The sequence below is a fragment of the Medicago sativa genome, chromosome 6, assembly GCF_051527215.1.
Source record: "Medicago sativa cultivar Bolivia chromosome 6, Bolivia_mono, whole genome shotgun sequence".
NCBI classification, from domain to species: domain Eukaryota; kingdom Viridiplantae; phylum Streptophyta; class Magnoliopsida; order Fabales; family Fabaceae; genus Medicago; species Medicago sativa.
The window spans coordinates 33,376,603-33,403,045 of NC_140754.1; the positions used below are offsets into that span (position 1 = coordinate 33,376,603).

The window sequence follows — 26,443 nt, forward strand, 5'->3', positions numbered from 1 at the left end:
CACTCTAAGAGTCTCTTATGGCAAGCAACATAAGGATTTTGAAGCTGCTCCCTACATAGAGTATTTCATACATTAATGGAACTGATTGGTCAGTTCACTCGGGATATCTCAGATTGGTCGTTCATCAGCCATATTTTATATTTTGCAAAAAATGTGATTTCCTTGATTAATTCCGACACAATTATACCGTCACAGAAACAAACTCTTCATCACCTTTGTAATTGCTACGGCTGTACTGGTTCAACTTCTCATATCCTCGTGTTTTTGTTAATGTGAATAAATAATTTTTTTCACGTGTTTGTAATTTATTGTTGGATTTTGTTAGTTAATAAAGCTTCTAATTTAGATTGTGGAATTCAAGCCAAGTGGATTAGCACAGTATTGTTTGGTGATGGCTTTCTTATGATCAACATTTTTTCTATTCTTTCTGTATTTGGTTATGAGTTTATCATATTATCATGAATAGTGTGTTTTAATGTTCACAGCTATAACTGATTTTCCCTTAGAATTGATTATAAGTTGAAGTTAGATTTTGGAGCTTTTGTCACTATTGTTTAATTAACTCAACCATAATTATTTTTTTACATTCAACTCACTTTTAATCAACCAATTTTACCAAATTAATTTTTATCACCGTAAAAATTGCTACATATTTCCGGCAAGGAAACATTGCAGCATCCAAATGGCACTGCATTACTTGATCAAACTCTATCTTGCGGTCCTATTTTACTTTATCAAACTCTATCTTTGTAACACCCATACCAGACGTATCTAGAAAGTCTAGCACGTGCGTTAATATTAGTACTGGATACATTAAAATATACAACAATTAAAACTTCGAATGAATAATATTTACATCAAGTTACGTTCGTATAAATAATAATACAACACAACACATCCATACATAAAAATACATCCTTGAAGTCCATAACGTCCTGCAGCTTTACGAACGAACCCTTGAAGTAATATCCATTCGGCTCCGAACATGCATAAACGTCCTGCTTATCTGAAACAAATAAGGATTGGGATGAGACATAATGTCTCAGTGAGTTCCCCTAAATCCTAGGCTATAGGCAACCTCAAGGGGAAACCTACGGTCACCACGTGTCTACTTTACAACCTGACGGTTGATTATACGTGTGTGGGGACTTGCATACTTAGACGGTAGTGCATACTAGAGCCGTCATAATCATATCTTAACTTGTTATAGGTTTCTCATCTATACATGTCATGGCGGTTGAGGGAACCTAAACCGCATTGCCAAGCATACGCTTTACGTAACATGGCCTAAACATAAATAACATAGCATATTCATGACATGATTCTAAACCGGACGATTAGGGAAACCTAAGGTCGTCACGGCATAGCTTTCTTTACTTGTCCTATACATATCTTGCTCTCGTCTAATAGCATATCATGCTCTTGTTCTTGTTCTTAAACATAATCATACATGGGCTCGTTCATGAGCATAAACATAACATAATCATAATCATAATAAACATAAACGTGTCTAAGTTCATTAATTGGTTAGCGTTGAACAAACAGTTATTATCTTGATTCATTTTTTACGGATAGTCCCGGGTGGAGTAACCCTGAGATCAATCCCATACATGACCGATGTACGTACATCGGACTCCCTCGGTGTCGTGCGGGTCCCTTGCGGCTTAAACCGTTCCCCTTAGGTCGAGAACCTCCCGTATCCCCCTGGCGTGGATAACAAGAGACACGAACACCTACGTCTTGCTTACTCGGTGACATGCGGGTCCCTTACGGCTTGAATCGTTCTCATTACGAGAACCCCTTGTATCCCCCTGATGTGGATAGCAAGAGACATGCCACCTACACATATTAATCATGGTCTGGTCGTGCATAAGTTAAACATAATCATACATACATGTTTACCTCGGAACCTTGATCGATCCGATTATTGGTAACCTATACTTGTTCATAAACATACCTAATCATGGTGGATAGATCAACTAGTCAATCCACGGCTCACATACTTGCTAAGGCATACTAGATCATATGCGAAGAGAATACACTTCGCGTCTTATCATTCTAGGGATCCATATCCTATATTTGCCTTACTTGTCACATGCTATCTTCTAGTTCTCGACTAGCTAAGTCGAGGCTCTACATACATTCCCTTTCTTAGTTCATTACTACCCCATCATACTTAAACTCTCTTGAGCCATCCTCGTGTTACATGCTAAGATTGCCACGATTAATGATGCAAGGATCAATTGACGATGTGTGCAAATTTCAATACTTTCTAAAGACCGAAAATGCCATAAACCCAAGTTCCGAGCCGTTAATAAATTCTATGTTTTGATAAAGCCAAACATGTTCCAGTAGAAAGATAAGTAAAAACAGTGAAAGAACACTTCGAAACGATCGCTACGGACCCCCACGCGACTGCCCCCAAGCACCCGAGCGCAGAACAACGCGAACGTTGTCCTGTCTGGGGCGCCTGGCGCCAGAGGGAGGGCGCCTAGCGCTGGCTCCCTGACTTGTGGGCGCCTAGCGCCCTTGGTCAGGCGCAGCGCTGCGAATTCTGCGTTTTCGCGTGTTCCGGCCGCGGGTTTTCACCATTTTCGACCCAATACTCATCCAATTCGACCCTGTAATGCACCAAATCCATCCAACAACATACATAGACTTATTTAAACATATCTCATGGCAATTTTAACATATAAACAACTAGGATTGGCTTGGGGTACTAAAGTTCCATAAAATTTAAACTAACATAGAATCATGATTTTCTACAAGATTAATCAATCCCAAAGGTGGGTAATCTATCTATGGAACTCACCTAATCATGTTTGCTTGCTTTCCTTCAATACCTAGCTTCAAACCCTAGCTTTGCTTCATTCCTTGATTTCTTGTTCTTTCCCACCAAACCATGCTATGATCCTTTCCTTTGCTTGTTTCTTACTTGTTAAGCCATACTTAATCATGCTTGATCATGATTTGGAAGAAGCTTGGTTGATTAGAGAAGAGAGGGAGGGCGCATGGTAGAGAGAAGGAGGAGAGAATTCTCTTCTCAAAACCTAGAGAGAGAAAGACAAGTGAAGAATGAATATTTTGAGCCAAAACCACTTAAATACCCCTTTTGCGAGCAATTACCATTATGCCCCTGCCTCAAGCGTGTTTAATCCGACACTGATACTTTGTCCGTAATATACTGACATGTCATAAAATATTACCCATGAACTTACTTTCCATGAACCTGAGTCCTCTGATACACTTAACAGGTAAAATTTCCATTAGCAGACGAGCGGGATGTTACACTCTACCCCCCTTAAAGAAATTTCGTCCTCGAAATTTAGAGACCATCTACCCATCATCATAACGAATCCCTACCATCTTTACTTTAAGTCATACTTATTCTTATCATACATTCTCAAGAAGTTCATCGCACAATTTTCCCTTCAAAACATGCAGTTCATCTTGTTTCTTAATTCATACACATAAGTACAAAGTTTTCTCATTCTTGTTATCCTTCACAAAATCTAGAATTATCTCAGAACTTGTGATTTGGAACTTATCTTGCTACACATAGGCTTATTGTTTCGGATTCGTACCTTACCCATTTAAGATAAACCATTCAAAAAAAAGTTTCTTATCATAAACATGTACACTCAGGATTTGCCTTTTTAACTGGATTCTTACCGAAAACCAGGTTTGCCCTGCAGTGCTTACTTGCAACATTAGATATCTTTTCATGCCTACATAATCTTCTTTACCGCACGTTACGACTTATGCCTCTTACATTCATTACTCATATAAACGGTTCCACGAATCACTTATCACCTTTCAGAGCTTTAGGAAATTTTTTTTTTCTTCGACTTCATGCGATTTCTCGGCACCTGAATTAGTGGGTACTCACATAGCTTGACATGGAAATGTGAAATCAACTATGCCGATTCATCTTAATAATTTAATCACCAACGTTGTGGTTCACATGCTCTTGAAACTTGCTAGAAATTCTACTTGTACTTACACCAAACATTCTGAACACATTTCCGTGTATCCTACATGATATTGACTTCATACGAACATTGCCGTTCCCATAACGTATGCATACTTTGAATTGCCACTACTTGTTAAATGATAACGATACGTGTTCTAGCATCTTGCGTAAAGAAATTTTCTTAAACTTTGGTATTCGAGTTCTTGGAACGAATTTATATTTGACTAAAAAGATTTTATCATCTCCAAATCTGATTGTATAATGATGCCACAGAACCACCGGACGAGTTTCAATATTTTTGGGAAAAGATTTTACCACTCGCCTAAAACTTGTCCACGACAAGCTGGTCCTGAAGTTTGTACGTCTTAAGTGAGTTTACTTACGACGTATCTTATCAGTTTCGAAAATGTATAATTCCATGAGTTTAAATAAAATCATCGTTCCCAAGTTCCATAATACCAATCTTACTTTAAAAGTTATAAATCATGCTTTAACATATCTTAACAAGTATCGTTTTCACTCAACAAGTATTGCCTCAGAAAGTATGATTCTCATTGCACAAAGCTCGAGAGTCACATCTCCTTACATGACAACATGCTTAAACTTCGAAGGTAGATTCTTACATTCTTAACTGACATACATAGTTCAGACGCGTATTACTGCATAACATAAACCATAGACGATCCTTGACCCACTTGACGTAACATGTTCCTCTTCTTCAAAAACACATAACTTGATTCACCATATCATCTCATTCGGTTATCGCTTGAACATTAATACCTTTTCCTGCAACCGGTCTTCTTTCTTGATGCTATGATCATTATATGAATCACAAGAGGAAACCTTCTGAACCTTACATACTTTCCATTATCATCTTACTTAGGTGTTGGCACATACTTAAAACTTTTACCTTAGCCAATGCTATCTACATAAACATCCATACTTACTTACCACATCGAAAATTCTTCTCAAAGATTCTTTCATACTAAAATCCCATGTTTCGTGTTTAACGATTAGCTTCCATGGCGCTACTCTGATTCCCACCTGTTGGCTTTAACCATTACCCTAATCCGTTAGAGCAATTGAGACTTCAATTCATGCTTATCACTTGAATACTTACTTCTTGAGATCTTCCATGTTACAACCAACATCACAATTTTTATACTTGTCTTGTAAATTCAAAACTCGTGATAACTTATCTTATGCTCATAATACTTGACTCGGGGGTAAACCTTACTTTCTTGCTGGTTGCACTTACCATACATATCATATCTGAACTTATTCTTGAGTAAACTCAATTTCCATTAACAACCCATCTAGCACTTGAACATAACTTTCTTGAACATCTAATCTTTGTACCTTCGCATTCTCGCGGACTATATTTTGCTTAATCATACCAATGCTTGCTCATTAATTTTTTTTTCTTTTAAACAAAACTTCGTAAACTAGCGCACAAGTCATTGACGTTGATAATTTTCTACTTTATAAATATATTAAGTTTTGGCCCCGGCCGTTGCTCTAAATTCATAGAACGAGTTGATAGCACATACGTGTCATCAATTCTAGATTACAATAAGTCTAGCTCGCTCTATGAGTATCATAGCAAACCGGTTCCTAGAAAATCTCGTGAATTTTCAAAATATCAACTTCAACGACCCATACGCGTAAATATTTCTAAATTATTTACTTATGTTTCAACATCATATCGAGCCTAGCAAGTATATTAAGCAAAACATAGGTTCGAGCGATACGTCATAATCCCACATAATCGATGAATCTTGTGATTTTCTCATAACTCTGCACCGCTTTAATTCTTACATCATACCTCATGCATAAACATTGGTGACTTTCCTTCTAAATGCAGGAACTTCTATACTCTTGATCTTGGCTTGTTCTTGACACATCAACACATTAACTTCCAAAAATACCTTAAACCGTATCGTTTTCGTTGATGGTTGTCCACGTCCTTTTCCTTAGAAATTGTAGGAGGTGATATACATTCATTACTTGATGTCTTAAAAGATTTTCGTCACGTAAAATTTATTGTGAAGACATCTCCCCAATAGTCATTCTAAACCATAGGATCGAACTAGTAGGTTTCACAAAAAAAACGGAAAAAATTTCGTCCCAGGCTTGCTATTGGTGAGCTTCTCCATCAGTATTTTTCAGAAAACATTTGTTGCATAAAACTCTTATTCTCAAGTATAAAATGCACATCATTCATTCCTATCGTCGTAAAATATTCTATAACATATGCATGGCAACATCAACCTTTTTCGATACAATTCTTGGCACGTCGGAACTCAATGTCTTACTCCTGATAACATAAAACTTTCTCTTGAATCCTTAACTTCATTCTCATATTGCGATCCTGAGAGCCCGCTGACTCCGTCAACATACGTCGACCTCTTTCTACCTTGTAGCCTTGTTCGGACATTCTAGAATATCATAAATCCGTTCCAACAACAATTCTTACCGAAACTTTTGATCATGGTTAGATACATACATCCAACTTCTTCACTTACGGGTACATAAAGTATCACTAACATCTTACCTGGCATTGTTGGAACGTTCCTTATTACATACCTTACATTCCCGGAGGATTCACACTTCCACTTGATTAGTTCACCGGCCACCTTTTGGCACGGTCAAACTTCTTCATCATATACTTCATCCCTCCTGGGTCCTATTCAGCTCTCAGGCATCCGTTCTAATCATTGACTGCTAAATTGAGTTGATCAGGCTCAACTAACAGCAACAACTAGAACATCTACCCGGAACCTAATGGTCCCACTACCTTAGTTGTAACATTAATGACCCAAGGCACGGTCTGAATCGACCTGCTCTGATACCAATTGTAACACCCATACCAGACGTATCTAGAAAGACTAGCACGTGCGTTAATATTAGTACTGGATACATTAAAATATACAACAATTAAAACTTCGAATGAATAATATTTACATCAAGTTACGTTCGTATAAATAATAATACAACACAACACATCCATACATAAAAATACATCCTTGAAGTCCATAACGTCCTGCAGCTTTACGAACGAACCCTTGAAGTAATATCCATTCGGCTCCGAACATGCATAAACGTCCTGCTTATCTGAAACAAATAAGGATTGGGATGAGACATAATGTCTCAGTGAGTTCCCCTAAATCCTAGGCTATAGGCAACCTCAAGGGGAAACCTACGGTCACCACGTGTCTACTTTACAACCTGACGGTTGATTATACGTGTGTGGGGACTTGCATACTTAGACGGTAGTGCATACTAGAGCCGTCATAATCATATCTTAACTTGTTATAGGTTTCTCATCTATACATGTCATGGCGGTTGAGGGAACCTAAACCGCATTGCCAAGCATACGCTTTACGTAACATGGCCTAAACATAAATAACATAGCATATTCATGACATGATTCTAAACCGGACGATTAGGGAAACCTAAGGTCGTCACGGCATAGCTTTCTTTACTTGTCCTATACATATCTTGCTCTCGTCTAATAGCATATCATGCTCTTGTTCTTGTTCTTAAACATAATCATACATGGGCTCGTTCATGAGCATAAACATAACATAATCATAATCATAATAAACATAAACGTGTCTAAGTTCATTAATTGGTTAGCGTTGAACAAACAGTTATTATCTTGATTCATTTTTTACGGATAGTCCCGGGTGGAGTAACCCCGAGATCAATCCCATACATGACCGATGTACGTACATCGGACTCCCTCGGTGTCGTGCGGGTCCCTTGCGGCTTAAACCGTTCCCCTTAGGTCGAGAACCTCCCGTATCCCCCTGGCGTGGATAACAAGAGACACGAACACCTACGTCTTGCTTACTCGGTGACATGCGGGTCCCTTACGGCTTGAATCGTTCTCATTACGAGAACCCCTTGTATCCCCCTGATGTGGATAGCAAGAGACATGCCACCTACACATATTAATCATGGTCTGGTCGTGCATAAGTTAAACATAATCATACATACATGTTTACCTCGGAACCTTGATCGATCCGATTATTGGTAACCTATACTTGTTCATAAACATACCTAATCATGGTGGATAGATCAACTAGTCAATCCACGGCTCACATACTTGCTAAGGCATACTAGATCATATGCGAAGAGAATACACTTCGCGTCTTATCATTCTAGGGATCCATATCCTATATTTGCCTTACTTGTCACATGCTATCTTCTAGTTCTCGACTAGCTAAGTCGAGGCTCTACATACATTCCCTTTCTTAGTTCATTACTACCCCATCATACTTAAACTCTCTTGAGCCATCCTCGTGTTACATGCTAAGATTGCCACGATTAATGATGCAAGGATCAATTGACGATGTGTGCAAATTTCAATACTTTCTAAAGACCGAAAATGCCATAAACCCAAGTTCCGAGCCGTTAATAAATTCTATGTTTTGATAAAGCCAAACATGTTCCAGTAGAATGATAAGTAAAAACAGTGAAAGAACACTTCGAAACGATCGCTACGGACCCCCACGCGACTGCCCCCAAGCACCCGAGCGCAGAACAACGCGAACGTTGTCCTGTCTGGGGCGCCTGGCGCCAGAGGGAGGGCGCCTAGCGCTGGCTCCCTGACTTGTGGGCGCCTAGCGCCCTTGGTCAGGCGCAGCGCTGCGAAATCTGCGTTTTCGCATGTTCCGGCCGCGGGTTTTCGCCATTTTCGACCCAATACTCGTCCAATTCGACCCTGTAATGCACCAAATCCATCCAACAACATACATAGACTTATTTAAATATATCTCATGGCAATTTTAACATATAAACAACTAGGATTGGCTTGGGGTACTAAAGTTCCATAAAATTTAAACTAACATAGAATCATGATTTTCTACAAGATTAATCAATCCCAAAGGTGGGTAATCTATCTATGGAACTCACCTAATCATGTTTGCTTGCTTTCCTTCAATACCTAGCTTCAAACCCTAGCTTTGCTTCATTCCTTGATTTCTTGTTCTTTCCCACCAAACCATGCTATGATCCTTTCCTTTGCTTGTTTCTTACTTGTTAAGCCATACTTAATCATGCTTGATCATGATTTGGAAGAAGCTTGGTTGATTAGAGAAGAGAGGGAGGGCGCATGGTAGAGAGAAGGAGGAGAGAATTCTCTTCTCAAAACCTAGAGAGAGAAAGACAAGTGAAGAATGAATATTTTGAGCCAAAACCACTTAAATACCCCTTTTGCGAGCAATTACCATTATGCCCCTGCCTCAAGCGTGTTTAATCCGACACTGATACTTTGTCCGTAATATACTGACATGTCATAAAATATTACCCATGAACTTACTTTCCATGAACCTGAGTCCTCTGATACACTTAACAGGTAAAATTTCCATTAGCAGACGAGCGGGATGTTACAATCTTGTTGTCCTATCAGTGCATATTTCGTTTCATCCGAATTCTCCAAGAAACCATAGCAAAATTTATCAACTAACCTGTGTCATCTCTATACGAAATCTTCGTAAAAAAGTCACCAAAACTTTCTGCATTATGTGCATATTATTCTCCAAAGTAGGCCATAGATAATATTTCATCCAACATTCCACACCTGCAGCACATACAAAAAATAAATGCTAATTCAATTCTGCGTAGGATTGACAAAGGACACAATCATATGGATAGTCAACTTGCTTCCAGTGCAGCCTTGATCTACTTGGGAAACAATCTCTCTCCCAAGACGCCGAATAAAATGTTTTACCTTTCGAGGAATATATAAACCAACGTTTATTCAAATCACCTTTAATGCGTCAATCGTCTCTATTGCATTCTTAGTTGTATACATTACCTCTCTTGTTAAAGCAACAAATTATTTCACGGGTTTGCAAATATTATACAAGGACAATCTGTAAAGCAAATACAAAAGCACAGTACAAGAACTACTGATTTCATAATCACAGAAATGAAATAGTACAGAAAAGGTACGGAGTCCTAAATTGTACACTTAAGATTTACACGGTTAAGTCAATGTTACCGTCCTAAATTCTCAATCACTATAGTTAAAAAAATCTCTCTGTCGAAAATGGTTGGTAATGAGTATAAATCTCTGTTGAAAATGTCCTTTTACACGAGTATATCTCTCGGTTCGACAAATTAAACTCCAAATTGTGTCGAAGTGGTTCATCAGTAAAAGTTCATGTTGTCATGGGTGAATGTTCATTTGTACACCGAGATCAGGTGAATCACTTTCCAACATCAGCTAATCAAATTCCAAACAAACTTAAAATGCCAACTTTCTAATCTTTTAATTCCAACATCAGCAAATCAGGGACCTATATACTGCTACAACTCTATGGTATATATTTTATAATTGATCCTAAAATTAGAGCATCATGCTATTATTTAACTCACAGGACATGATAATCAATACCCATTCAATCTACAATTTTGAAGATAATACATAATAAATTAATTTATATGATAATAATTTATGTTTGTATGACTATGTTGCACCGACACTATAGATTGAAGGCATTTTAACAACGTGACACAAACCAATGGAAGTTGTTATGTTCAATGACTTCAGTTTCTCAAATTTTTATAAATATATACATGTTAGTGTTTGTGTCGTGTCAGGTGCCTACTATGTTGCACCAACAATACTAATCGAAAGCATTTCTGTGTTTGAATCCGACACATGTTACTAGTTGTGTGTTCAAGTGTGCAGGGTGTATGTACAAACAAGATAATATAAAGCATAAATGAAAGACCTACTCGTTGAATAAACCTACACTGATGTAACGAAGTAACTAATAAAATTACTTGGAAAAATTCTCGCTTTCAATGCAATAGAGCAAAATAGAAGTTAAAGCTTCCAAACAGAATTGTTATCAATCCAGAGTTGTAGTCCATCCTAGAATACCTCAATACTAAATGATTGCATATCATAAGAATAGAAACTAATGAAAAACATTGATACTTCTAGTTACTACTTATATTCAAATGAAAGTTTACATGATGGAGAAATCCTTGGACAACATGATAATTCTTCTATAATTTGACTCCTTTCCAAAAGGATTTCATTTGAGGAGCTAGTATTGACATCAACGTCGATTATCATATCTTGTAAAAGCCTCGCATTCTGCAATATATATTTTGCAAATCGAATATTATTTGCCGATCCTTCAAAGTATAAAATTGTACATGATCTGAGGTGAGACGAAGCACATTCAAGAACTGAATTTGGCCATTTCCATTCCTTGGATGAGCTGTACCTCCCCTGTCAAAGGGATGAAAAGCAACATTTATCAAAATATATTTGAAACAGAACAAGCAAACAAATATATTACTCAACAAACCTTACTAATAAAAAGAATTTGAAGCTTGGGACAATTTTGAAGCAATCGTACTATGCCATCCCAGCTAGGAAATAAGTAACAAATCTGTAGATTAATGTGAATTAAGTTTGGAAACACCGGAATGCTTTCAAAACTACTCACTTGCGCGTCATCTATGCATAGAAACTCAACATTATTAACTACATTATAGGGAACATCTATTGCACTGATTTTAGCTCTAACGAACCTAGCCAGGGACATGGAATTAAACCTTTCTAATGCACTGTTTTTGTACCGTTCGTGATATAAAATACGATAAGTACTCAAATATTCTAGGTTAGGAGAAGCATTAAGAAGTTGGTGGAGAACGTTCTGATTTTTAAAATGAACAAATCTCAAAAGTAGGGTTTTGAGGGACGGAAGATCACCACACAAAATTTCAGCTTCAACTCGTAACCTCTCAAGTTTGAGAACAACTAGGGTTTGACATGTGAAAATTGTGTCATTCAGGATTCTGGCTGCCATGGAGAGATGAAATTCCTCAACACAGCGTCTTTTAGCGACTTCTACCCATGCATCCAAGATGTGATCACTTAATACAAAACCACAGTTGAGGATAAACGTTTTGATAAATTGGTTTGAAGGACTAGGAGAGAGCATGAGTGTATCTATAAAACCACAAAAGCCATAGAAGGCGTCATCGTTTTGCACGGTTTCATAGTCGAAGCGGAGAATGGTGAGTGAGTGGAAAAGTGGGGTCCACCGCTTCAAAAGAACGGTGGTAGTGAAAGCGATTTTGGTGGGAAGAAAAGAGAGTATGTGACATAATAATTCATCAGGTAAGTCACTTATTCTATCCGTCTTTGAGTCTTCCATCGTTGAGAGAGAGAGAGAGAGAGAGGTGCTAAAGTAGGGTTTGCGAAGCGTTGTGCTAAACTTGAGGGTAACTTTTATTTTATTTTAACACAATGCCGCTAACAAATTTTGTTTTCAATTAACACAAAAAAAAAAAAAAAAAATTGTATTCCTGTAAAACTAGCAAGAGACTCATGTTAAACAAAACGATGAGAAATAAAAAAAAAAATATTAATGGTAAATATGAGGTTAGTGATAATAGATAAATAACTATATTTGTACTATATATAAAGAAAACTACCCCTTTCAGCACACTTTTGGGTTGGAATTTTCTTTTCAAAAATACCCTTAATTTTAAATACAAATAGTCAATTATAAAATAACATGTGGATTAATAATCACTGTCACTAATCGTCACCGTTAACTTTCTTTTACCACCATTAACAACAGATCAAACTCACAAAAAGTTTAAAAATTATATTTGCATTTTTTATGTCTCTTCTCATGAATTCAAATCGATCCAGAATTCATCATAGTACCCTCTGATCACATCTCATCACCTCTAAAAAATTAGAAAGTTCCAAGGCTCACGAACTTGATTAATATTTCTAAAGCACCATTGAATGGAACATCTTTAAGGTCCACTTCATGAATTGAATATTTTTCTGTTTTATCTTTCGAGCAATTTACTTTCCGCCAACATTACAATTCAAGCTTTGTTTTTACTTTTTTTTGTTAGAAGAATGAATGAATCAGAATTTGAGAAAATCAAAGTTGAACAATAATCACTTATGAAAAAAAAAAATCCAAAGTTTATGTTTTTTCCTGCTTTATTTCTCACGAGTCTATGAGTTTTTTAAATTTTTTTTAAACAAAAATAATAGCCAATGAGGATTGGACTATAAATCCTCAAAAAAAAATTAGTAACAAACATGAGCAAAAAATATTGTTAAAGATTTGACTTTAAATCATCTAAAAAAAGATTAGTAACAAACACGAGCAAAAAATAATGTTAAAGATTAGACTTTAAATTCTCTAATAAAATATTAGTAACAAACGTGAGCAAAAAAAAAATATTAGTAACAAACATGAGAATAAAATAATGTTAAAAATTGGACTTTAAATCCTCTGATAAAAATATTAGTAATAAACGTGAGCAAAATATTATGATTCAAAATCTTTTAGAAAAAGATTTGTTAGCACTATATCAAAAATATTAATAAGTAGGGTTCTCACAGTTCATAGTTCGTTCCCGCATTGTTTAGGTTTTCTCAATCCTCTCCGCCCTTTGCATCAGAATTAACCTGTAAGTTTTTTTTTTCTTTCATGTTACAACTAATCAAAGTTGATTAATTTTATGGATTATTTGACTTTGCTGGTTTATAAGTGATTATGATTCAAATTATTTACGATTAATTTTAAGAATTATTTGACTTTGCTGGTTTATAATTGCTTATACAAACTATGATAGTGTGTGTGTTTTTTTTTTTATCTATAAGCACACCTTTGGGTTGAACTTTTCTTTCCAAAAATACCCTTAATTTTTAATACAAATAGCCAATTATATAATAATATGTGGATTAGTAATCCATGTCACTAATCGTCACCGTTAACCCTCTTTTACCTCTATTAACCAAAGATCAAACTCACAAAAAACTAGTCCATGTTACTTTTTTATCAGCCGCTTTTATGTTGTACATCTATGTTGTTCCCCTCAATACAACCGACAAAGATTGTCAAGTATTTTCATATCCCTTCCACAAAAAACAGTATTCCATATTATTTTATTGATATAAATTACTCATCCTTAGTCTTTGATCAATTGTAACAAACGTGGGTAAAAAATAATGGAAAATATTGGACTTTAAATCCTCTAAAAAAGGTTAGTAACAAACGTGAGCAAAAAATGTTATTCTGGCGCGTTAGACTTACGATGTTCCAAACGATGTTCCAACACAGGACACAGAAAAGCAGATGTTGTATATGATGTTTAGAACATTAAGCTAACAAACACAAACATAATAAAGCAAATAATAGACAGGAAAGAAAAGAGGCACAGAGAAATTGTTAACCCAGTTCGGTGCAACGTCACCTACATCTGGGGCTATCAAGCCAGGAAGGAAATCCACTAGTGCAGTCCGTATTCAAAAGCTCTCAGCAAACCACGTTTGCACTTATGACCTAGGACCTACCTCAACTAGACTTCAACCTAGGAACTCCTAAATCTGAGATCCCATCTCACTCCCTTACAACAGATCACAATCCCCTGTGATTCCAAATTACAGACACAAATTAAATGAGGTTACCCTCAAAAATAACAACTTGCAATCTTGCTTAAAAGCTTAGATGCAGTTCACAATCTACCTAGCTCCTTGCTTAAAAGCTTCGGAGTAGTGCACAGTATTACAATTCAAAGCACAGTCCTAAACATGTATCAAGATGATACACGAAAGGCTCACAATATATAAGACTCAAAACCTAAACAAAAACTCTATTTGTAAACCAATGTCTTGAATGATATCTTCAGGTCTTGCAGCCTCCTTTATATACTGAAGTAAGGCGTGTCATTCCTACAATCATGCTTCAGATCGGATTAGTGACTTCTTCATTAAACAATATGGACGGATAGAGAAACTCCTATAAAATAGGCTTATTAAAAGTCACATTAAAAATACTTTCCTAAGTCATTTCAACAATTCCTTAAGAAATCACATATGTTCTGATCTCTTCATAATTGCACACGGTTCATACCAACACATGCTGGTGTGGATTCCTTCAATCAAGCAGGCGCGTGCGTAAACATAGGTCAAGCCCAGACCGTACAGAACAACTCTTGATGTTGGAACATTGTGTTCCACATCTGAAGTGAATATTTGTTTTACGCAAAAGTGAAGCCAACATACAAATATCCAACAAAAAATAATATTGGAATTTAAATCCTCTAAAAAAATATTAGTAATAGACGTGAGCAAAAGATATTGTTGAAGATTGGACTATAAATTCTCTTAAAAAAGATTAGTAACAAACGTGAGCAAAAAATAATGTTAAAGATTGTACTTTAAATCGTCTAAAAAAAAGATTAGTAACAAACGTGAGAAAAAAATAATGGTAAAGATTGAACTTTAAATACTCTAAAAAAAATATTAGTAACAAACGTGAGCAAAAAATAATGTTAAAGATTGAACTTTAAATCTTCTGGAAAAAAATATTAGTAACAAATGTGAGCAAAATATTATTTTAAAGATTGAACTTTAAATCCCCTAAAAAAATATTAGTAACAAATGTGAGCAAAAATTAATGTTAAAGGGCATACCAATCCCAATGTCGGAATCTATCTTCCACGACATGTTTTCAGCCATAGTCAATTATATGTAGCTTTATCGAGAGGAATTTCTCAAAATTCAACAAAAGCTCTCATTAATGAAGGGAAAATAGAAGGAGAAGATGGAGACTTTACGAAAAATGTAGTTTTTAAAGATATTCTTTTATCGCAATCATAACAATGTTTCTTTTACATAAAATGTCATTTATACATTTATGTTATGATGTTACTAATTACTATTAGAATAAACAATAAAAGATATGTTCTGGACCGGACAAAAGGATTCTCGGCCCATTTACTTAGGCCCAATATCATTCAAAGCCCAAACTCCACGTTTGGCATTATTGCTCACAACATAACCCCTCGCCTGAAGGGGGTGCACGAAGCAAAGAGACCGGTTCAAACGAACCCCAACGTCTCTCTTGCACGTTGTGCACGTTCCCGCAATAAAATCTCTGGCGGTTACACTTCCCACGATTTCGTAACCGCCAGAGCCAGGTGTGCCTCCTCAACGGCTCTGCAGCTCTCCACCTCTATAAATAGGGGACTCGCCGCAGTCCCCAAGGTAGAACTCTTTCTTCCTCTAAAACTCTCACTCTCTGATCTCTCCTGACTTGAGCGTCGGAGTGCCTGCAGGTACACACCCCCCATCCGCTCCAAAAAGCATTCTGACGTATTCCACCACCACATTCAAAGCACCGGCAGTCTCCTTCTGATCAGGTACGATCAAGATCATTATTTTTTCATTGTTTTATATGCAGACAAACTAAAATATGTTGAGTTCATAAATAATTGTTATATAACTTGACAATATTTTGTTTATAAATCAATATATTAATAATTTCCATTAATATTTAAAAATTTTAAAAATTTAATCAAAATTATACAAACAAACATAATAAAATAATCACATACGTTAGCGCAGTAGAAAGAGCGTACAGACGGGCACGATAGTTCTCGTCTTTCCGCTAGTTGTATATAAAGAAAATAGCATGTTTTGGCTTGATTGGTTTTTTCTTTTTACAAAATTACCCTCAACTTTCATTGCAATACAATATATAATAAATAGATAAGATTAAATTCAAACATTAAAATGAAAGTGTAATAAACATGATAAGAGTATTCAAAAAAAGAGTACATATATGTCCGGATTTTTTACCTCTATCCTTTAAAAAGAGTAACAAATTAGACGGCATATCTATATTACTTTTTCATTCTTTAAAAAATTTAACAAACTAGACCAGCATATCTATAGTTACTTTTTCATTATCCCAATTATACTCTTAAATAATTTTTTCTCTAATAAAGATTGTTGTTGCCGTGTCATTAAAAAAAAGAATTTAGATTATATTTTTTTTGTTATATTGTTGGTGTCATTGAGATAGATAATCATAGTTAGTTTGGTTTGTTATAATTTGAAAGCAAGAAACGTTTATATTTATATTTTTAATCAAAGTCATAATCTTACAAAAAAAAACACCGTTCATAATTTTCAAACGTTAGTGCAATAGAAAGAGTGGAAAAATGAGCACGTGAATGTCCGTATTTTCGCTAGTTGAAATAGTTTATTTTTAGTGAGTTGAAATAGTTGATATTAAAAATTACAAAGTGGTAGATTAAAAATATGTAAGAACATGATAAATAATAAAGATATAATTAATGATAAAGGCGACGATAATGAGTCCCTTGTTTTTTGTGAAAATTTATAAATAATAAAATGCATCATGTGTATGTTTTTTTTATATTAGATTGTAATTTATAAATAATAACTACTCTTATTATTATCAGGAAGACGGGCACATCAAAAAGGATAAGATAACTTTAATTGCTCTAACATTAGCCCAACTCTCATCTGCCATGAAAATAGTATCACTTGCGCAAATTTCCACTTTGTACCTTGAAAACAAACAAGCTGAAGTACTTAAGTCGTCGCACCTAAGTTATTGTCGTTGATATACAGCATATAGCCTACTTTTTCCATAACACTAGAAAATTCATTTTTACCATACTCCATAACACTCCTAAGTCGCACTTAAGTCGTTGTCGTTGATACACACTCTATAGCCTACTTTCTCCGTAACACTGAAAAATTCATTTTTACGCTTCGGCATCCACCTCATTTGCAATAAGGATTATGTCAATAATCTATCTTCCTTTACACTATGTTTGGTTGCAGTGAAATATGGGTGAGAGAAAATGCTGAGAGAGATCAAACTTCTCATGTTTGGTATGCTAAGAAACAATGAAGAGAGAAAAGATTATCGTGGGACCCACCACTTTTACCTTTCTTCATTGATGTGCGAAGTGTTATGGGGAACACTACCTTTTTTTTTTTTTTTTTACTTTTACGTACCCTTATCTCACCCTTTCCTCATTTTTGTTTATTTTCTAAATTAGTTTTAGGAAAATGTTAATGAGTGCTTTCAGTTCTCTTTAAGACCTCCCTTAAAAGGTGATTTTTTTTTTTAAATTAATGTAATCAATGCATTGTAAATTGAAATTTTTGACTTTTACATGGAATAATTTCTTCTTTTAGAATGCTTAAAAAATGCCCCAGGAACACTCATTAACTAGACCCTTAGTTTTATTATTCTTGTTACTTTTTTATTTTACTGACATTCCTTTTTTTTCACGCATAAATATTGTTTTCTTTTGAGTAACACACATGAATAGTTTTTTATTTGAAAGGAGAAGTAACACACATAAATAGTTGTTCCCATGTATATATCCTCCGTTTGTGGTTAATTAATATTAATTTAAATCTTAATTAATTAATTTTTTTAATGAAATAAATTATCTAGAGCCGTTTGTATTATTAAATTAATTTTAGGGTTAAATATGTTTTTAGTCCCTATAAATATGTCAACTTTTCGTTTCAGTCTCTCTCAAGGATAAACCTTGCACATATATAACAGGAGCAACAATGTTGTTTTGGGAACCCATAATGATATTTTCTCGATGTAAGAAATGAAAGATCTCTTATTTGATTCATGTTCTCTGAAAATCTCGAAATTTTCATCGAGTAGAAGTCAACATTAGGATATACTCCCTCCGGTCACTATTATAAGCAAAAATCAACTTTTTAGGTTCATTCATTAAATGATGTATTTGGTCAATAACATAGACCAAATACATCATTTAATGAATGAACTTAAAAAGTTGATTTTTGCTTATAATAGTGACCGGAGGGAGTAGCTTCTATTTCGATCTTTTTGAGAGAAGCAACATATTTGATCTTTCCTAGTCAAAGTAACTAAATGCAATCATAGGTTGAATATAAATTAATCGAGAGTAGAAGTCAACATTTGGATATAGTTTCCTCTTGATGAAATATTCATCAGATAGTGTAACCTACAAAGCAACTGCAACCTTAATGATCAAATAAATACATAGAATAGTTATAACTTCTACAAAAGTAAAAAAGTAAACATGAAAAATTGTTCTATAAACTTTCCTACACTTAAATAAGGATTATACCTTTCAGGTAAATATGATGGCATTTAGAGCTATACTCAAATCAAATAGGATGCGTACGTGTTAATTCATTCTCTATGGTGGCAGAAACTTTTTGCAAATAATCATAACTCAACATTTTAAGTCTTCCTTTGGACTTAGAACCCAATAGCATGTCAGAACCTAAAATGGGAAGCATATAAACTTGAAAGTGCAACACATGACCTTGCACAAACACTTGAAATCTTGCAGATTGAAAAGAAGCTTGAAGCTCTGAGTTATCCTTGGCTGTAAGAAATTACTAGACCTGCAGGCTACCCTTACCATGAGAGATCCTTTAAGGGTAAATGATGAGTTATCACAAGGCCCGAGATCTAGAGTATGTGACTCGTCTTCCTCTACCCGAAAAACTAAGTAGTTCTTGTCTCATCGCAATAATAACATTGCTTCTTCTCACGTCTCAACTGCATTTCCATAGGAGTAATTTTCTTGACATTTATACTCATGTACACAAAGACATACATATAAAACAAAAAAGACCTATAGTATTTTCAAAATAAATTAACAAGCTTGTTCTTTTATGCAAGTAATATCACACCATTATATAAATTCCTTTTGCAAACTGAAACTTAATTAATTGATTGATAACAAAAAAATTGTTTTAAGCTATTTAGTACATGTAATGTTTTATGAATAATTTCAGTAAGATGGTTTAGTGGTGTAGTTGGTTATCACGTCAGTCTAACACACTAAAGGTCTCCAGTTCAAACTAGTAGGGCGAAGCCATATTTTTGTTTTCCGAAGCCATATTTTTCATATTTTTGTTTTCCGTTTTTACAACTGCTATGTATGGTAGTTATCAAACTAGGGCGAAGCCATATTTTTCATATTTTAGTTTTCCGTTTTTACAACTGCTATGTATGGTAGTTATTTTGTGAAGAAATGTTTCACGGATCTTCTTTCTGGTCTTGTTTTGCTCATTGTTTGCTCATTGTCTTTTCTTAACAACAAGACATTGTCATTACATTTCTGCTGAAGTAACAATTGGTTTCAATGTCCGAGTGGGCAACAAGAGTGGACGCATGAAGAAAGAGTAGAATGATTCCATATCAATCATTGGATTAGTCAACCTTTTCTAAGTTAGATTTCCTCTCCTTGCTTCTTCTCTAATTAGATCTCTAGCCACAATTTTGAAAAATATAAAGAAAATATATACTATCGTCATTGCAAATTAATATAATAAATTGTATTTGAAAGTATTCCAAATACATAGAGAAGAAGCCATTCACAGATCTGAAAATGTCTTTAAAAAACTCAGGTTCAAAAAGCACACCAATATAGCCTATGTTTATTTAAACACGGAATAAAATTTGCAAAAATAATAGTAAAAGTAGAAAATCATAGTATGATTTGGTAATTTGCGGTATTTGTGAATGGAAATTTTTTGTAAAGACCATGCACTTGTTAAACCTGAAGAAGTTCACAATTGCAATTGCTTTGTTCAAATCTAATCCGCCTATTTCGTAAAAAGTTCTTACCAAAGTTCTTCGAGTGGATTAGAACATAATTGATTATCTTCAAAAGCAGTCTTGGTATGACAATAACTAGTTTGAAAACATGATTCGTCATTTTGAAAGAACTTCTATATATGCTTAATCAATTTAGAAATCATATTCTCTGTTTAATCAGTCATTGTTCTCAATTAATACTTTTGAAGAGCTTCTGCCAAAGAGATGCTGATTTACATCTTATCAATGAGTGTTTCGAAAACCTTACTACTCTTATTTTTTACTTTCTTTGGACATTCCTTTTTTTCTTCCTCAACCTTGTTTTCCTTTTCAATTTCTTCGTCTATGTGTGTGTGTCCAAGATCTTTCCTCTTTTATGGCAACTTCTTGAGTAGAACTGTTGGAACACTAGTTAATTCTAGTGAAGAAAATTGGAAAGAAAAACACTATGAAAAAACTAGTGTGTGGGTGTGACTTAAAAATGTCCCACATTGAAGGGTCACCCCAACTAGTAAGTGTTTATATATGGGAAAAGTGACCTCCAAGGGTGTGCCCTTAGGGTACCCAATTTTGTGAACGGGTGAACGCTTAAAAAAAATTGATATATATTTTTTTTGTCACTTGAAAATGTTAAATTAATTAATTAATTAATTTAATCATTATCCGTAAGCGCTACGCGTAACAAATAAATTTGTTACGATCTGACCCGATCCAAAAGCATATCCAGAAACTTTCGGATATATCCAATTAAGAAACAAAACGCGTTTGCTTAAGGATTAAGCAGACTTAATCCCCAAGTCATTCGTTTTTTGTTACAAACTCTCCCTATAAAAGGAGAGCTCGCCCCATTTGATTCTTTACACTGAAAATTCACAGTCGATGCTTCCTGTGTTTTTTCCTCTCTTCTCCCTCCGACTTGTTTTTAACAAGTTTCTTCTGCTTCTACTCCTTTCTGTCCCTTAAGTATTAAGAGTGTTCTTAAGACCATAGTCCCTTGGTCTTAAGTTCATAGTCCCTTCGATAATATATGATTCTTCGGAATATAGAGTACTATTAAGATCATATTAAAAAATGATCTTAACAGTATATATATATATTATTTTAAGGAGAAATGGTGGTATCACCATATTTGAGTGGTCGTAGTGCCATATTCATGTTTTGGAGAAGTTAGAATGGTGGTAACACCATATTTGAGTGGTCTCAGCACCATAATAGAATGGTAATAATACCATATTAATTTGAACGGTTTCGAATAGAGCGGTTACGTACCGTATCGAGTGGCTTCGATCAAACGATTGAGCCATATTTTGAGGGTGTAATTCTCGAACGATTTTTCTACAGTGCAGTAGTTAATCGAACAGTTGTAGCTGGGCTTGTTTTATCCTGGAGGCGGCGTGGTTGATAGTCTACCTTGCACAACTTTGGGTAGTGCCACGAAACGTCTTAAAGAGAGCGACCTGGTCGTGACTCAACCTAGTAACAACTTCGGTAGATGATAGAATTTGGAAATTCAAATTTAACAGTTTGGAAATCCAAAAACAACAATTTTAAGACGTTTCTATATGCTATGTCTACCGAAGAAGTTACATATTGAGGTTAAGTTGTCCCTAAATACATTAAGGATAAATCAAGCTATAGATTTACATCTTTCGAATGAAACGATGAAGTGATTGTTGTTTCAATCAACAACACTAAAAATTTATTTGATGAAAACAATAATTTGTTACAAAACAAATTATTAGTTACTAAAATTTATTTGATGAAAACAATAATTTGTTACAAAACAAATTATTTGTTACAGAACCAAACAAGTTTAGTTTGTTACAAAACATAAAAAATTGTTTGGAGCGGAAAATAAAATAATGCAAGGTTGTTATTTTGTTGTGGTGAATTCTAAAAGTGTTTTGTTAAACATTGATATCACGTACTGGTTTTCAAATCTTTAACAAGAATTGATAAACATATGCATCGATCGCTTTACATAATCCAAACTTGTAAATATGCAATAAGGAAAATAAATGGAATTGTGAAATTCTATGTATGTTTAAGAAAGAATCTGAATTTCAGATTTCTATTGAATAAGACTGAGTTGACTCAGACTTAAAGAGAGACTTGTGTACCATGCACTCTTGTGGAAAAAGATTGCACTTTGATGGTATGTTAAAAATTAAATTCTCCTTCTATGTTATTAGTTGTGTGATTTTAATATTTGACATATCAAAATTGATCACGAACAAGTGTTTAATTTTTAAACTTGAGTAACTTGGACTTAATTCCGAAGTTATATAATTAAACAATTTTATTTATTGCAGTCAAGATATATGAATCAAAAGTTCATATAAATTAGAATTTAGAGGATATGAATCTCTAAACATAATGATATGTGTTAATTTGATGACACATAAATTAGAAATGATAAAATAATATTTTTATCATATTTATTGATGACTGTGAACTTTGGAAAAATAAAATTGATATGCTTGAATGTTCAATTTTTTATAACGAAAATTGAAATTTATAGAGTACCCAAGTCTAAGAACAAAAATTCTAATTGAGAAATTTTTGAAGAAAAGACAATCCAACTTGTCTTATTTTTTGAACTTGGGATTGTCTGGACTATATTAAGATCCTGGACCCCAAGAGAGTTGAACTCACTAGTAGAGCCTATGAATGTGTATTCATCGGGTATGCGATAAATAACGAAACATATAGGTTTTATGACCTAAATGTTAAAGTGATCATAGAATTTAAAAGATGTCGAATTCTATGTAAATATTTACCCCTTTAACTAAAGAATAGTGGGGGCACTAGTGGGGGCTCTAATGGGAGCACGACATTAGTGGGGGCAAAATAAATTTCCCTTTAAAAAATTAAGAACTAGTGGGGGCACTATATCTAATCACATTCATGTAATTAGAAATAGTTATGAAAACATCATACAAGATGTTATAGAACCTCAATGAGGTAAGAAAGCTAAAATTGTTAAAGAGTATGAACTTGGTTTATACATTGGAAGAAGATTCATTAAGCCTTAAAGAAGTTATATCCTCATTGGATGCTGAATTATGGCAAAAGCAATAAACGATGAAATGAATTTTCTAGAGTCTAACAAAACATGAAACTTGGTTGACTTGTCTCATAGTTGCAAAACCAATCGGTTGTATTTGATTTTTTGAAGAAAAAAAAAAAGGAACTAAAACCTGATGGTACGGTTGATGAATACAAGGCTTTCCTTGTAGTCAAAGGTTTTAGACAAAGAGAAAAATATAGACTTCTTCGACATTCATTCACCAGTCACTAAAATCATATCCATAAGAGTACTAGTCCCTTTAGCCGCCGTTTATAACTCGATAGTACTCCAAAAGGATGTGAAAGTTGCCTTTTTATGGTGAACTAGAAGAACAAGTCTATATGGAACAACCTAAAAAATTTTGCAATTCATGGACAAGAAAACAAGGTCTGTAAGTTAGATAATTATTTGAATGGTCTAAAATAAACTCCTGAGGAATGGCATGGAAAAATTTGACATTCTAATGTTATCGAATGAGTATAAAGTGAATGAAAGTGACAAATAATATTTGCACGATCATATGTCTCTATGAAGACGACTTGCTCATATTTGATTTAAAGATTCATGTTATGAATTATGTGAAATCATTGTTTATCAACAACATTGATAAGAAAGACCTAAACAAAAAATTGAAGTAATTCTTGGTTTCAAGATTACTAGATCAGAAAAGATAACTTTTTTGATAAATCTCACAAGTTGAGAATATCTTAAAGAAATGTAATTATTTCACCGTCAACTTGCAATCACATATTATGATCCAAGTGTAAGAACACTTGAGATGGATTTAGAAAAACAGAATATACGAGCATCATTGGCAGCACTTAGGTATGCCACTGAATGTATTAGATCCGACATTGTCGATGTCGTGAAACTCTTGTGCAAGTTTACTAGTAGACGGATGAGAAGCATTGTCATGCTATGAGGTGTCTTAAGAAGACTATGACTCTAAGATTACTTCACTAGGAGTAACATATTGTACTTAAATGGTACAAGATATAAAAATAGAACATCTTTCAGATGAATATTTAGCGACTAGTGTTTGCACGTTGAGCATCACTAGAGGAGTTGTTTGTTAAAACAAATGATATTGACTCAGTCCACTATGGAATGAATCTGAGATGAGAACACTAGAGAAAACTAGTGAAGAAGCAAGTTGGCTAAGATCCTTGCTAGCTGAAATCCCTCTATGGGAAAAACCGTTACCTGCTGTGTTAATTCATTGTGATAGTACCGCGGCTATTACAAAGATTAAGAATCGTTATTACAATGGTAAGAGACGACAGATAAGGCGAAAACATAGCACGATTAGAGAGTGTATCTCTAAATGGAGCGGTTAGAGTTGATTTTGTACGTACGAATGAAAACTTAGCTGATCCTTTGACGAAAAGACTTAATAGAGAGAAAGTCCAAGAAACATCCAGTAGGATGGGACTAATGCCTATAGCCCACAAGTGATGGTAACCCAACCTACATGACTGGAGATCCCAAGAAATAGGTTCAATGGGTAAAAACAAGTCATGAAGTGGTAGAACATGCTATGAGAGAAAGAATATAGAAAGCATGATCCTGCGGCGAAAGAAGGATGAGGTAATAGTAACTCTTAATGAGATCTATACTCTATGTTGAGTGGGGTACACAGCTACAGGAGTACCCTTGATAGACTCACCTATACGAATGTGGGACTTAGGCCAGTCCTATGGAATTTCGAGGCAGAATTCCTAGAGCATTCGTTAAAACCGGGATACACGTGCAGGGCCTTAAAACGCACGGGCTTTTAGAATACACCTATGAAAAGGTTTGTGTGTGGATTCTATGTCTGAGATAGAGTTCAATGCTGTAAGCAACTCTTGTTAAATCAGAATATCTTCCACTATGCTAAGGTTCAAGTTGTTGGCGACACCTTTGTATATTAGCAAATCTTATGGAAACGTTTTACGTTATTTCTCGAAACCATTTTGAAGTCAAGTGGGGGATTGTTGGAACACTAGTTAATTCTAGTGAAGAAAATTGGAAAGAAAAACACTATGAAAAAACTAGTGTGTGGGTGTGACTTAAAAATGTCCCACATTGAAGGGTCACCCCAACTAGTAAGTGTTTATATATGGGAAAAGTGACCTCCAAGGGTGTGCCCTTAGGGTACCCAATTTTGTGAACGGGTGAACGCTTAAAAAAAATTGATATATATTTTTTTTGTCACTTGAAAATGTTAAATTAATTAATTAATTAATTTAATCATTATCCGTAAGCGCTACGCGTAACAAATAAATTTGTTACGATCTGACCCGATCCAAAAGCATATCCAGAAACTTTCGGATATATCCAATTAAGAAACAAAACGCGTTTGCTTAAGGATTAAGCAGACTTAATCCCCAAGTCATTCGTTTTTTGTTACAAACTCTCCCTATAAAAGGAGAGCTCGCCCCATTTGATTCTTTACACTGAAAATTCACAGTCGATGCTTCCTGTGTTTTTTCCTCTCTTCTCCCTCCGACTTGTTTTTAACAAGTTTCTTCTGCTTCTACTCCTTTCTGTCCCTTAAGTATTAAGAGTGTTCTTAAGACCATAGTCCCTTGGTCTTAAGTTCATAGTCCCTTCGATAATATATGATTCTTCGGAATATAGAGTACTATTAAGATCATATTAAAAAATGATCTTAACAGTATATATATATTATTTTAAGGAGAAATGGTGGTATCACCATATTTGAGTGGTCGTAGTGCCATATTCATGTTTTGGAGAAGTTAGAATGGTGGTAACACCATATTTGAGTGGTCTCAGCACCATAATAGAATGGTAATAATACCATATTAATTTGAACGGTTTCGAATAGAGCGGTTACGTACCGTATCGAGTGGCTTCGATCAAACGATTGAGCCATATTTTGAGGGTGTAATTCTCGAACGATTTTTCTACAGTGCAGTAGTTAATCGAACAGTTGTAGCTGGGCTT

At 34.8% G+C, this 26,443-nt stretch overlaps 1 protein-coding gene and 2 long non-coding RNA genes across 3 annotated transcripts; all 3 read right to left on the minus strand.

Annotated features, from left to right (window-relative positions):
• Window positions 1-821: 821 nt before the first annotated feature.
• Window positions 822-3,802, minus strand: LOC146914648 (uncharacterized). The gene is made up of 2 exons (XR_015014331.1): window positions 2,813-3,802; window positions 822-1,006 (listed from the first exon to the last, which is right to left on the minus strand). It is a non-coding gene; the product is annotated as an uncharacterized LOC146914648 (long non-coding RNA).
• Window positions 3,803-6,902: 3,100 nt separating this feature from the next.
• On the minus strand, window positions 6,903-9,331 carry LOC146914649 (uncharacterized). Its single transcript, XR_015014332.1, has 2 exons — window positions 8,894-9,331; window positions 6,903-7,087 (listed from the first exon to the last, which is right to left on the minus strand). It is a non-coding gene; the product is annotated as an uncharacterized LOC146914649 (long non-coding RNA).
• Window positions 9,332-10,935: 1,604 nt separating this feature from the next.
• On the minus strand, window positions 10,936-12,162 carry LOC146914650 (putative FBD-associated F-box protein At5g56690). The gene is made up of 2 exons (XM_085721109.1): window positions 11,449-12,162; window positions 10,936-11,228 (listed from the first exon to the last, which is right to left on the minus strand). Exons 1-2 carry the CDS (start codon window positions 12,160-12,162, stop codon window positions 10,938-10,940), a joined length of 1,005 nt encoding a protein of 334 aa, XP_085577235.1. The 3' UTR covers window positions 10,936-10,937.
• Window positions 12,163-26,443: the final 14,281 nt, after the last annotated feature.